General features: G+C 44.4%; 1 protein-coding gene across 3 annotated transcripts in view; it reads right to left on the bottom strand.

Moving 5' to 3' along the window:
- Nucleotides 1–12,736, bottom strand: part of NFRKB (nuclear factor related to kappaB binding protein) — a 203,937-nt gene extending 191,201 nt beyond the window's left edge. For 2 of the 3 annotated variants that reach the window (XM_033918440.1, XM_033918442.1), the window contains exons 1-3: nucleotides 12,295–12,736; nucleotides 11,411–11,612; nucleotides 2,303–2,430 (exon numbers count right to left, since the gene is read on the bottom strand). In XM_033918440.1, the coding sequence (XP_033774331.1) occupies nucleotides 2,303–2,430; nucleotides 11,411–11,612; nucleotides 12,295–12,423 (459 nt within the window). In that variant the 5' untranslated portion in view covers nucleotides 12,424–12,736. The remainder of the gene's footprint in view (nucleotides 1–2,302; nucleotides 2,431–11,410; nucleotides 11,613–12,294) is intronic. The other variant, XM_033918443.1, reaches the window with a different exon arrangement.
- Between the last annotated feature and the right edge of the window lie 815 nt (nucleotides 12,737–13,551).

Below are 13,551 nucleotides of genomic sequence, written 5' to 3'. Positions count from 1 at the left end.
TAGGGCCACTCACATTAAACATGGGTGGATTAATACCCCTTCCCTGTGCAGGAAAGCAATCATGACCATCATCACCTTGGAAAAAAATTCTTAAGAATGTAGCAAGACCATCATGCATCGAGTCTTTATTTAATTTAGTAGTAGTTGTTAACAACAGAAAAATATCTAGGTAAGAAAAAAATACATTCCCTCCCTCAGAATAACAAAGCCACGGTAGCAATTTTGCTGTGTCAAATGCCCCGAAGCTCTTTCAATTCCTGTGGGCTTCGATGCATTTGCTGCGGGAAAATCAATACCACATATTTGTAAAAGGGGTCCAAAGATATTAAACAAAATTGGGGATAATGGAAAACCCTGAAGAACCCCACAAGGTGGTAACCAAGAGCAAGACAGAATATCATCCTTAGAGGGTCAGACTCCTATAATTGCCCTGTTCTTATGAGGATGGGGTTACTACTTTTATCTTTTCTGTAGAATTTTATGTTATTTCATTTTGAATGTTTACAAATGGGTCATTTCATGTTAAGTGGTCTAATTTTAGAAAAATGCCCCACCTCATCATCACAGATTTTGATTTAAAAAAAACAAACACAAAACTTTGTATACTGAATCATACATGACTCAAACTAATTTTGGCAAAGTTTAAGATTTGCCAGAGGAATACTTGTGGAGATATAGCTTTTTGTTTGATACCATACTGCGACTATGTACAGTATCCCTGCAAAATTTTCACAGATTTGATTCAAAATATCTTCTCGTTTATACAAGCAAAACAAATGAAACTTGGTGATCTTATACAACTTTTTATAATCTACTTAATGGAACTAATGTGGATTTTCATTTTTTTGAAACTGGTGTAAGTATATAAAAAGCCTCAAAGTGGGCCCAAAAAAATGGACTTGCTAAAAAATGTCAAAGTTTGGACTTCTGTGGTTCCTATAATAATGAAGCTATCCCCATAAAATTTTGTCTATTTTTTGTGACATGACTGTTCTCAAATATACAATTTCAACTTATAAGCTAATCTAGTTACTTTACAATTTTACTTTAAAATGTAAATTTTCAATAAACATCAAAAATAGGGCATTTTCAACCAGCTTAACAAGCTATTGCAGACTTAGGGCCTGATTCTACTAGAAAGAAGATTCCCAAAGTAGGTACCTACTCTATCCTTCTAGTGCAATAGGAACATCAATCTAAGAATGTTATAATGCCTCTGTATTGCTCCATGGTGAAACCTCATGTAGAGTATTATGTTCAATTCTGGTCTTCTTATCTCAAGAAAGATATAGTAGCACTAGAAAAGGTTCAAAGAAGAGTGACCAAGATGAAAAGGGGATGGAACTCCTCACGTATGAGGAAAGACTAAAAAGAGACGGCTCTTCAGCTTGGAAAAGAGACGGCTGAGAGGAGATATGATTGAAGTCTACAAAATCCTGAGTGGAGTAGAACAGGGTACAAGTGGATCAATTTTTCACCCTGCTGTTCCTTGATTTTTCAGGTCATATGTTCTGAAATTCCAAACTTTAATGCTGTAACTTATTAACCATGTTATTGGGGCCAAAGTCTAAAACAGCAATCTGCTAAATGCGTGAGCTGCTTGCTAAATTTATAGAATTGATGTCAGCTGTTGGATCAAACATATATAGCAAATCAAAAGCCCAGAAGCCCTTCAAATCCCTGGGTTAGTTGCTATCGTGGCTTTGTAAAATTAGGTATTGAAAAACAAAACTATCTTTTTCATGGGATTTAAAACATGCTCGTTCTAACGGAGTTGGTTGAAAATTTTTCTAGATGACCTTTTTTGCAAAAGCTGGTTGAAGATATTCCATTTTTGAAAAATTGCAAAATTTAAAGTGAAATTGTAAAGTAACAAGATAGTTAGTTGAAATTGTGCATTTGAGATTAAAGGCATGTCACAAAATAGACAAAATTTTACAAGTAGAGCTTCATTATTACAGGAGCCACAGAAGGCTAAACTTATGGTGATGGTGATGGTGAGGTGAGGAGCCCCAGACCAATTCACATGGAATGGCCCACATTGTAAGCACTTTTAGTACCTGTTGAATAATAAAAGAGTTAAAGAAAATAAATTACTTAAGAGCTGAAACCCCCACTGAAATTGCCCAGGTAAAGTTTCACAAAAACAATTATATAAGCAGATTGCAACAAATCTAAACAACATGAACAACAAAATTTTTCAGTATTAAGTACAAATGAGTATATATACAGGAAAAGAATTATACGTCACCAGCCAAACAAGTTAGCCACATCACTTATTTAGATGTATGGCTAGACATACCTTCCGAGAGGACAGAACCTGCTTAAGCAACCTATAGAAATACTGCTGCTGAGATGACAGGTAGCGCTTATACTGAGACTTGAAACACAGCTGTCTGTATTTCACTACTTCAGGGTTAAAATGTCCATCTGCAGAAAAAAAGACAAAACTTTAACAGCACTCATCAACCAAAAGACAGACATTATTTTAAAATGATCAAATAGCCAGTAATGCAAGCAAGCAATGTTACTTACCGTAACAGTTGTTATCCAGGGACAGCAGGAAGCTATTCTCACTAGTGGGTGACGTCATCCAATGGAGCCCCGATGCGGACATCTCATAAGCATACTTGCTTGTAGAAACTTTAGAAGTTTCGAGTTGCTCACACCATGCATGCGCGAGTGCCTTCCCCCCCGATGAACCGGGCGCATCTCCTCAGTTCAGATAGCTAGCAGAGAAGCCAACCCAGGGGAGGTGGGTGGGACATGAGAATAGCTGCCTGCTGTCCCTGGATAACAACTGTTACGGTAAGTAACATTGCTTTATCCCAGGACAAGCAGGCAGGTATTCTCACTAGTGGGTGACATCCAAGCTTACCACAATGGGATGGTGGGAGAGTTGGCAACTTAGGAGAATAAATTTTGTAATACTGTTTGGCCAAACTGTCCATGCCATCTGGAGAAAGTATCCAGACAATAGTGAGAGGTGAAGGTATGAACCAAGGATAAAGTGGCAGCCTTACAAATCTCCTCAATTGGTGTCAATCTGAGGAAGGCTACAGAGGCCGCCATTGCTCTGACCTTATGGGCTGTGACTTTACTGTGAAGGGGCAATCCAGCCTGGGCATAGCAGAAAGAGATACAAGCCGCCATCCAGTTGGAGATGGTGCGCTTAGAGATAGGGCATCCCAACTTGTTCGGATCAAAGGAGATGAAAAGTTGAGGAGCAGTTTTGTGAGGCTTGGTGCGTTCCAGGTAGAAAGCCAAAGCACGCTTACAGTCCAGAGTGTGAAGAGCTGATTCCCCAGGATGAGAATGCGGCTTCGGAAAAAAACACAGGAAGAACAATAGATTGATTCAGATGAAATTCCGAGACCACCTTGGGGAGGAATTTGGGATGAGTACGAAGGACCACCTTGTCATGATGAAACACTGTAAAGGGCGGATCCGCAACCAATGCTTGAAGCTCACTCACTCGACGGGCAGAAGTGAGGCCAATGAGAAGAACCACTTTCCAAGTGAGAAATTTCAGAGGAGCCTTGTTAAGAGGTTCAAATGGAGGCTTCATAAGTTGAGAAAGAACAACACTGAGGTCCCAAACCACTGGAGGCGATTAGAGGGGAGGATTGACATGGAAAAGTCCTTTCATGAATCTGGAAACCACAGGATGTGCAGAAAGAGGTTTCCCCTGAAGAGGCTGGTGGAAAGCAGCAATTGCACTAAGATGGACTCTGATTGATGTAGACTTGAGACCAGAATGAGACAGGTGCAAAAGATAGTCCAAAACAGAGGACAAGGAGGCATGTTGAGGTTCCTTGTGATGAGAAAAACACCAAGTAGAGAATCTAGTCCATTTCTGGGAATAGCATTGTCTCGTAGCAGGCTTCCTTGAAGCTTCCAAAACATCCCGCACAGCTGGTGAAAACTGAAGGGAAGTTACGCTGGGAGGAACAAAGCTGTCAGGTGTAGCGACTGCAGGTTGGGATGAAGCAGAGATGGAAACACTGGCAGAAGGAAGGGCTCCCTGCAGCTAAGTTACAGAAGGAGGGAGTACCAAGGTTGTCTGGGCCACCGAGGAGCAATCAGAATCATGGTGGCCCGGTCGGACTTGAGCTTGACCAGAATCTTTTGAATGAGAGGAAACGGAGGAAACGCATACAGAAAGAGAAGTCCAGTCCAGAAGAAAAGCATCTGCCTCGAGACGATGAGGAGTGTAGATCCTGGAGCAGAACTGAGGCAGTTTGAAGTTATGGGGAGCTGCAAAGAGGTCTATCTGAGGCTTCCCCCACAGAGAGAAGATTTGATGAAGGGGCGTGGATGGAGAGTCCACTCGTGAGGCTGTAGGAGACGACTCAAGTTGTCCGCCAAGGCATTGTCCACCCCATGAATGTAGACAGCTTTGAGGAAGGTGTTGTGGCGAATCACCCAATCCCAAACTTTCAGAGCTTCCTGGCAGAGGGAGGCCGATCCCATGCCTCCCTGCTTGTTAACATAATACATGGCGAACTGATTGTCCATACGAATGAGAACCACCATGTCGTGAAGTAGATGCTGAAAAGCAGTGAGAGTGTTGAAAATCACCCTGAGTTCCAGGAGATTGATATGGCACAGACGATCCGCACTCGTCCAATAGCCCTGGGTGCGGAGCCCGTCCAGATGAGCCCCCCAAGCATAGGTCGAGGAGTCGGTCGTGAGGACCTTCTGATGGGTAGGCATGTGAAACAGCAAACCTCTGGAAAGATTGGAAGAGAGCTCCACCAGCGAAGCGACTGCAGCAGAGCAGGAGTGACCTGAATGCGACAAGTCAGAGGGTCGGAGATCTACGACCATTGAGAAGCTAGGGTCCACTGAGGAATCCGCAGGTAAAGTCTGGCAAAAGGAGTCACGTGAACCGTAGAGGCCATATGGCCCAGGAGCACCATCATGTGTCTCGCCGAGATGGACAGGCGAGAAGAGACCGAGTGACAAAGCTGAAGAAGAGCCACCAGGCGCTGAAGAGGAAGGAACGCTCTGAGTTGAATATTATCCAGAACAGCTCTGATGAAGGGGAGAGTCTGTGAAGGTTGAAGATGGGATTTAGGAAAGTTGACCTCAAATCCCAGACTCTGTAGAAACCAGATTGTCCTCTGAGTGGCCCGGACGGCCCCCTGAGACGTGGAATCCTTGATGAGCCAGTCGTCGAGGTAGGGCAACACCTGCAGACCATGGTTCCTGAGTGCTGCGGCCACCACAATCAGGCACTTGGTGAAGACTCTGGGAGACGAAGCTAGGCCGAAAGGAAGCACTTTGTACTGAAGATGAAGGTGTCCCACCCGAAATCTGAAGTATTGACGGGAGGCCGGATGGATGGGAATATGAGTGTAGGCCTCCTTGAGATCCAGGGAGCATAACCAGTCATTCTGCTTGAGGAAGGGATAGAGAGAAGCCAGGGTCAACATGCGAAACTTCTCCCTGACCAGGAACTTGTTGAGCACCCTGAGGTCCAAAATAGGACGCAGGTCGCCCGTCTTCTTCGGCACAAGGAAGTACCGGGAGTAAAACCCCCTGTTCTGTTGGTCCACAGGGACCGGCTCGACAGCACGAAGCCAGAGCAAAGCCTGAGCTTCCTGAAGAAGAAGGGCGGTCTGGGTTAAGTTGGAAAGATACTCTCTTGGAGGATGTTCCGGAGGAACATGATGGAACTGAAGAGAGTATCCCTCTCTTACGATGGAAAGGACCCAGAGGTCGGTGGTAATAGTCGTCCATCGATGGTAAAAATGATGGAGACGACCCCCAATGGGCAAAAGCGGGGAGGGCAGAACGATGGAAGTTATATTCCCTACGAGACAGTCAAAAAGGCTGGGGAGCCTTGGGGACAGCAGAAGGTTGAGGCTTTTGTTGGAGCTTCTGCTGATGCTGCCTCTTCACTGGCGGCCGAATGGCGGAGGCCTGCTTCGGTGGGTAGCGCCTTTGATAAATCATAGGACGAGACGGACGAGAGATAGCAGGCTTGGGCTTCTGGCGGAGAATAGACTGAAAAGATTTTTCATGTTTGGACAGCTTCTCCGTTGCCGCCTCGATGGACTCGTCGAAAAGGTCCGCTCCCGCACAAGGAACGTTCGCAAGCCTGTCCTGGAGATTCGGGTCCATATCAATGGTGCGAAGCCACGCCAAGCGTCTCATGGCCACCGAAAAAGCAGCCGCTCTGGCAGAGAGCTCAAAGGCGTCATAAGACGATTGCATCATATGCAGGCGGAGTTGGGACAAAGACGCCAGCACCTCCGAGTACTTGAAGCGAGCCTGAGAGTCCAGATAGGGTAGAAACTTTTGAAGAATGGATAGAAAAAACTCAAAGTAGGTTGCAAAATGAAAGCTGAAGTTCAGGACTCGAGAGGCTATCATCGAGTTCTGGTAGATGCGCCTGCCAAATCTGTCCATGGTTTTGCCCTCCCAGCCAGGAGGAGTGGAAGCATAGACCTGGGAGGGATGAGACCGCTTCAGAGAAGATTCCACCAAGAGGGACTGGTGTGAGAGCTGGGCCTCGTCGAACCCCTTATGGTGCACTGTGCGGTATCGAGCATCCAACTTCCCTGGGACCGCCGGGATGGAGTATGGGGTCTCGAAGCATCTCATGAAAGTCTGGTCCAGGAGCTTATGTAGAGGCAGGCGTAGAGACTCGGCAGGAGGTTGAGGAAGATGCATCGTCTCCAGATATTCCTTTGAGAACTTGGAACCCGAATCCAGGGTGATATCCAGATCCACCGCCATCTACCTCAGGAAGGACGAGAAGGACAACTGGTCCGCCAGGGCCGGGCCTCGAGGTGGGCTCAAAGAAGATGAGGCGGCCTGGTCCGCCGATGCCGAGGACCGGCACGGAGAGAACGAACCCCTGCAGTCCTCGAGTTTCGGCATAGGAGGAGGGGGCGAGTACTCCGGGGAAAACTCCCTGAAAGGATGCTTCCGACGAGGCGAGGCGTGTCTCGATGAATGCCTCGATGAGTGCCTCGACGAATGCCTCGATCGACGACCGGAGCTGTGTCGAGAAGCAGGCCTCGAGCGATAAGGCGAGTGACGCCCAGACGAGGCAGCCACCGAGTAGATAGGACTGGAGGCTGTGGATCGAAGCATCAGAGGCTGAGATGAGGCCCCCCGAGGCGCTCCCCAAGGTTCGAGGCCCGGCATCGTGGAGGAAGGGTCCGGGCCAGGCAAGCCATGCATCGAGGGTATCGGTTCCAAAGGTGGCATGGGCAAAGACTCTGCTCCTTGCGAGACATGCCCCGAAGCCAGACCAGACACTCGCCGAGACTCTGCTCCCAGCAGCGAGAGTGTGCGCCGAGGAGGCACCGGAGGCGGCTCGACCTCGCGGGAAGGCTTCTGCGTGCCCAGGCTGGATCTGGGAGAGAAGCATCGGCCCAATTTTAGTAAAGAGCTCGACAAATTGCTTCTCCATCAGAGCGTGAAACGACGACGGCAAGGAGGGATCTGCATCAGCAATGGGACCTCCCGAACGGACATCGGCCACTCAGTCGCCAGGGGGCTTGGACTTGGAGGCCTTGGGCACCTTAAGCACCACTGGAGGAATGGGAGGCTGCGCTACCTGACCGAAGGAGATAGCGGAAGGCACCGCAGCAGGCGTCGGAGTCGAAGCCGGCACGAACGAGGCAGGCTGGAGCAGACTCGAGGCCGAAAATGTGAAATCGGAAGTCGAAGGATTGGCACTCTGTGAAGAGGGCAGCACCGGGGACGCCTCCATGCTAAACAGCGATTCCCACAAAATACAGCGACGCTTAAACACACGTGCTGTAAGCGTGTAAGGCCGGCACGATTTCGGAAGGTGTTGAGGCCCGAGACACTGAAGACAGCGTCGATGCAGGTCCATCAACGAAATTGCACGCTGGCACTTCACACACTTTTTAAAACCGGTAACAGGCCGGGACATAGGCCGAAAAGCTCCGCCGCAAGGTCGAAGCCGCGGGGCCACAGCCACGCGACCTGCCCGGTCGAACGATCGAACAAAATTTTTTTTTTTTTTTTAAAACAACAAAACGCAACGTGAGCCAACAGGAATGAGCACAAAAAAACCCAAACCTTCGGGCACAGAAGACACAAAAAGGAACTTCGCGCAGAGAGTTTCAAAGTGCAAACTTCTCAGCTCTGCGGAAGAGAGAGAACTGAGGAGACGCGCCCGGTGCATCGGGCGGGAAGGCACTCGCGCATGCGCGGTGTGGGCAACTCAAAACTTCTAAAGTTTCTACAAGCAAGTATGCTTATGAGATGTCCACATCGGGGTTCCGTTGGATGACGTCACCCACTAGTGAGAATACCTGCCTGCTTGTCCTGGGATAAAAGAAAAATGTTTCCATCGACAAGTAGGAAAACAAGTACACTAAAGGGCACCCATTTGCGTTAGTATGCGCCTATTCTATAAAGCAGTGTCTCTCAAACTTTTTAGCTCCTGCACGGAGCAAATGTTTTTCACAGCACATTATAACTGAAATTATAAAATTGCAAAACCAACAAAAAATTAAATTTATTTATTTAGAGTTCTTTAAGCTATATATGGGTAATTATAATAACGGTGAAACTAAAGAAAATAGAATAGCTAATCAATGTGATGGATAAGCTTGTTTTTGAGTGCAAATTAACTCAAAACGCGGCTCAGTTGTCGACAAGCACACATGCATTTCATCATCCATCTGCAGTCGTTCTCTTTTTTTTTATTTAATTTCTGTCAGAGCTGAAACTCCAATTTGCAAAGATAAGACCCAAATAGTAACAAAAGCCTTGATTGCTTTATTGCTCAAGTTAGAATAACTACTGCATAAAAAATTAAAATTAAAATAAAATTACTTGCTGGAATCTCTTGTGTTACACTAGGAATTTCTTTGGGGCACACCACTGTGCCATGACACAGTTTGAGAGACACTGCTATAAAGGAAAATAGATACAATACAGCAGACTTATAGGGCTCCTTTTACAAAGCTATGCTAGCGGTTTTAGTGCGCTTAGCATGGGCTAAATTGCCCAGCATTGAGCTGGCATTAGTTCTAGCCGTGTAGCGCGGGTTTAGCGTGCGCTAAAATTCTGCATGCACTAAAAATGCTATCGCAGCTTAGTAAAAGGAGCCCATGGTCTGCTACATTACAAGTAGGTTCAGAGCAGATTACATAAAAATAAAAGCAAGGGAACATAATAAATCCCTGAGAATTATAATAATAAAATTAACTTCTACAAAAATCAAGTCAAGATAATTTTTTTTAATAAAAATGTCTTCAGCAGTCTCCTACAACGAAAAGGTAGGGAAATTTTGTATGAATATAAAAGGGAAACAAATTCCAATATTTCACTGCTTCAAAAGAAAAGGAATTAGTATAATATCTTTGATATTGAACATAGTTCTTACTGGAAAATTTAAAAGCAATGCATTCTTCATACAAGAAAGCCTTTTTAGAAAGAGAGGGAGAAAAGTTTACACATGTAACTGGGACCTAAGTCAGCTCTAAATACCAATTTACATATTAAAAAACAGCATGTCTTTATTGGCAGCCAATGAAGTTTGAATAGATACAGAGTCGCTACTATGTTAGGATATTTGTATAACAGCAAAAAATGTGCCTATTTACTCTCTTCATCCCCTTTTACCAAACCTTAGCAGTTTTTAGCACCAGCCGGAGTGGTAACAGCTCTGATGCTCACAGGAATTCTATGAGCACTGGAGCTGTTACTGCCACGACTGGCGCTAAAAACTGCACTACAGTTTTGTAAAAAAAAGGGGGGAGGCAGTTAGTTTGGTGCCAACAATTATGCCAGCCATTGAGCAGGTGTAAGCACGTATGCCTAAGTTCCAACAATTTGCATGCAATTTATTGCATTCTAGAAGTTACATGCTTAATAAGTGTGAGTCCTGCCCGTGAGACCTATGTGTACACCTACCTGTAAAATACAGTTTTACAGAATAGCACTTAAATGGAATTTTTACATATGATTCAAGTTCATACGCAGCATAGATTATAGAATTACCTACCAAATGCCAGCTGTCTACATTCAATTATGTTTTACTCTTGTTTTAAATGGTAAGCACCCTGAAATGCCAATGAGGTTTTCAAGTTTCAAGTTTATTTGATTTTTGATATACTGTCTATCATAAACTTCTAAACGGTTTACAATTCAGTTTTAAAAAAATAAAAACAGTATCAGTTACAGCCAGGGTAATCATCGACTGATATGAAACAGAAGAGCTAAAGGAAAGAAATACAATGTAATAAAAAAAAAAATAGAGAAAGAAGGAAAACACAAAAGGGAGAGGAGAGTGTAAATTATTCCTCTCGAGTTATTTTCTCATACATAATACATTAACATAACATAATTCTTTCTTTGTATACCGCACAATGCCTTGCGGCTCTAGGCGGTATACAGAAAGAACACATTAAGGAAGATATTGACATTAAAGATAGACCAAAACATAGGACCTGTTTTACAAAGCCACGCCAGTGGCTGCTGCGCAGCAACAGCCCTGAAGCCCTTTAAATCTCTATGGGCTTTGGAGCTGTTACCGCAGCAGCCCACGCTAAACGGCTTCGTAAAGAGGCCCATAGTAACAAGGCTCAAAGAAGTTCCCCGTCTGTCCCAGACGGGATCACAATCTGTGTTATGTAGCCTGAAAATGAGATAGAAAACGTGTACACATAATAAAAAGAAAAAAACATCATAAACTCAACAGAGGCAAAATCCCCTTAAAGGAAGAACAGCTGGAATGGGAAGGAAAAGAAAGAAAGAAAGAAAAAAAAAAAAAGAGAACAAGAAAAGATCCAAGAAAAGAACAAGAAAAGAAGGCACTTTCTTCAACTGCCTGTCCCAGCGCCATCTTGAAGAGGATCAAGATAGATAAAGAGTAAAAAGAAAAAAAAGATGAAGTAAAAGGAAGTAAATCAGTCAACATTACTTTATACATATGAGACCTATGTATCTCAAAAAAATATCATTTCTTTTTAAAATTCTTTTTTTTTTTTTCCAGCATGAGAATTTCCCATTCCTATTTTCTAAAATTTCCTCCTCTATGGCCAAATCCCTCGTATGGCAAAAGTTTAACCAGGGTCAGAGACCACAACTCCCTCTAAATTCCAGTACATGTGCATCCTGAATCTGACAGGTTTTGGTGTTGTATTATTTACGTTTCCTCCTGGAGACCATGATAGCTCTGCTGGTTTAAGAATCAAGTCCAAGAATCAATCCTAGATCTTTTTCACAGCAGTACACAATCTTGCCACCAAACTGGCACAAGCTCCTTTGTTAGGCAGTTGATCAGTGCTGCACTAGCTATGTCAGTTAAGATCAAAAGCAAATAGATGACCTGCTTATAAGTCTGGGGCACCTGCATTGCTTAAAAGGAGATTGCAGCTAGTGTCTGGTGTCAGTCAGTGATGCAGCTCACCTCTGAAGAGCTTCTGTGCTATGTGAAGTGGGTTCCCGAAGCGGAAGTTCTCTCCACTGAAGAGTGCAGAAATAATTTGGTTCTGCCACTGTGTGTTGTTCTCAGGGAAATGTGGGAGCAATTTCTTCAGATGATCTCGCTGGGAATCTGTCAACACTTCCTGCCAAGTGGAGTTGCTGACCACATCAAAAAAAATCTCTGGCTGCAGTAGTGTGTGTGTGAGAAAGAGAGAGGGAGAAGAACATTAAACTTCAAAATGTAAGAAAAATAACTGAAAAAAAGCAAAATCATCTAACTAGTGAAAGGTCACATGATCAAAGCAGAGAAAATTGTAAAGCTAAGGTCTGTCTGTAAATCAGATGTCAGTGCAAACAGCAGCATTACTGCAAGCCCAGTGGAAAAGCTAGCTTATGGGCAGAAATGTAATGAATGACAAATTTTTATATGGAAAAGCCAAAATATGTGGGTTTTTTTTGTTAATTAGGTTTCTCAAAAATATTTGTGCTGTATAAGAATAGTAAATCATGTCATCTGGTACATCACCATAAAACTATCCTGCCTGTTTACACTTCGTTGTTCACAAAGAAGAACACATTCCTGATTTGCAAAAACCTATAATTTTTTCCTTATCTTAGTAACCTAAAAAAAGTTACAGTTTTTTTTTGCTATTTTATAATCCGATGAAGAAACATTTGGAAGGCTCTCACCAAGAAGATACTTTTCCCAAATGTAAGTAGGTCTTCACGATTGCGGAAAAGACAGCGATAGAGAGTTAAATAGGTTAACAAATCTAATATTCATCAAGTGTCATGCTACATATATATTTCCTCACCCCCCAGTGTGGGCTCAGAGATCATGTCATTAATATCTTACAGTTTACTCACATCCTCCAGGAGATCCTCGGGCAGGCTGACCCTGGTAGATCCCAACATGCAGTCCTCCATGATTCTGTTCCCCTCCCCACATGATCCTGGCTCCAGGGGATCTGTCAACATGTGATCCAAGGAATCCATCACCCGTACTTCCTCCCGAAACAGGAGTGTAATCACAGAGGGGGCCGGAGGGGCACAAGCCCCTCCAATGCGATGCGACCCACTAGCGACTCCGCGAGAACGGCAACAACGCAAAAAAAGAAAACCTGAGCGACAGGAGAGATACCACCACTAGCCCCGATTGTTTGTTTGGGTTTTTTTGGGTGGTGTTCTATACTTAGATTCTAGCAGCGGTCCTTCACCAGGTCGCAGCAGCAAGCGGCGCTTATTATGATTTCACTTCCGGTGTGCCATCGCGCACCGGAAGTGAAGTCAGTGGATTTGCTGCTGGACCTCGGCTCTAATCAAAGGAGCGAACTGTTTAAATGATTTGGTGCGGGGAGACTGAAATCAATGAGCTTGTGCAATATTACGATTGCTTAGCACCCACAAAGCTGGCTTCTGTGTATCTAATTACAGAATAATGCTGGGGTTGCCACTTCTTCCGTATTGACGAGGAAAGAAGCTGGATGGTTGGTTGGGGAAAAGCTGGTGTTGGGTGGGGACAGGGGTGAGGATAGACCGTTTGTGGTGGGAAAGGATGAAGAGGAGAAGAGACGCTGAATCTTTGGAGGAGACGGAAAATAAGAAATACTGTTCCTGTAGAAGCATGTAAGAGAGGCCGTGGGGTGGGGGACATGGTAAGAAATGGATAGGCAAAAAATAAAACGTGGAGGAAAGAGCTGAAAGGGAAGGATTAATGGCAAAAAGACATATAAGGGAGGCATGGATGAAGAGGAATGGCAAATGGACAACAGACCCTGGAATGAATTAAAAAGATAGGGACACGGGGGTTGTTTCTTTATGGCTAATCCCATATATTAGGCAGAGAACAAAAAACTGTGGAACCGATGCAAAGAAGTATCAAATTAAAATGTTCAACAATACAAGGAACACAGTATATAAGTGGTGACATAGACCCAACACATGCTGTGTTTCGGTTGTGAAAACAACCTTCTGGGGTCCTAAAGCAATAAACGGTACTACTATAAACCACAAATTTAAGAATTGCGAAAGCGCAATGGATTACTGTGTACTTGCCAAATGAGTAGAAGACTAAGCTCGTTTGGCAAGTACACAATAATCGTTTGTGTGTGTGCGCGCCATTTC

This window comes from Geotrypetes seraphini, chromosome 13, assembly GCF_902459505.1.
Source record: "Geotrypetes seraphini chromosome 13, aGeoSer1.1, whole genome shotgun sequence".
Lineage (NCBI taxonomy): Eukaryota > Metazoa > Chordata > Amphibia > Gymnophiona > Dermophiidae > Geotrypetes > Geotrypetes seraphini.
Note: the sequence above shows the minus strand (reverse complement) of the source record. Positions and strands in the feature narration are given on the sequence as shown.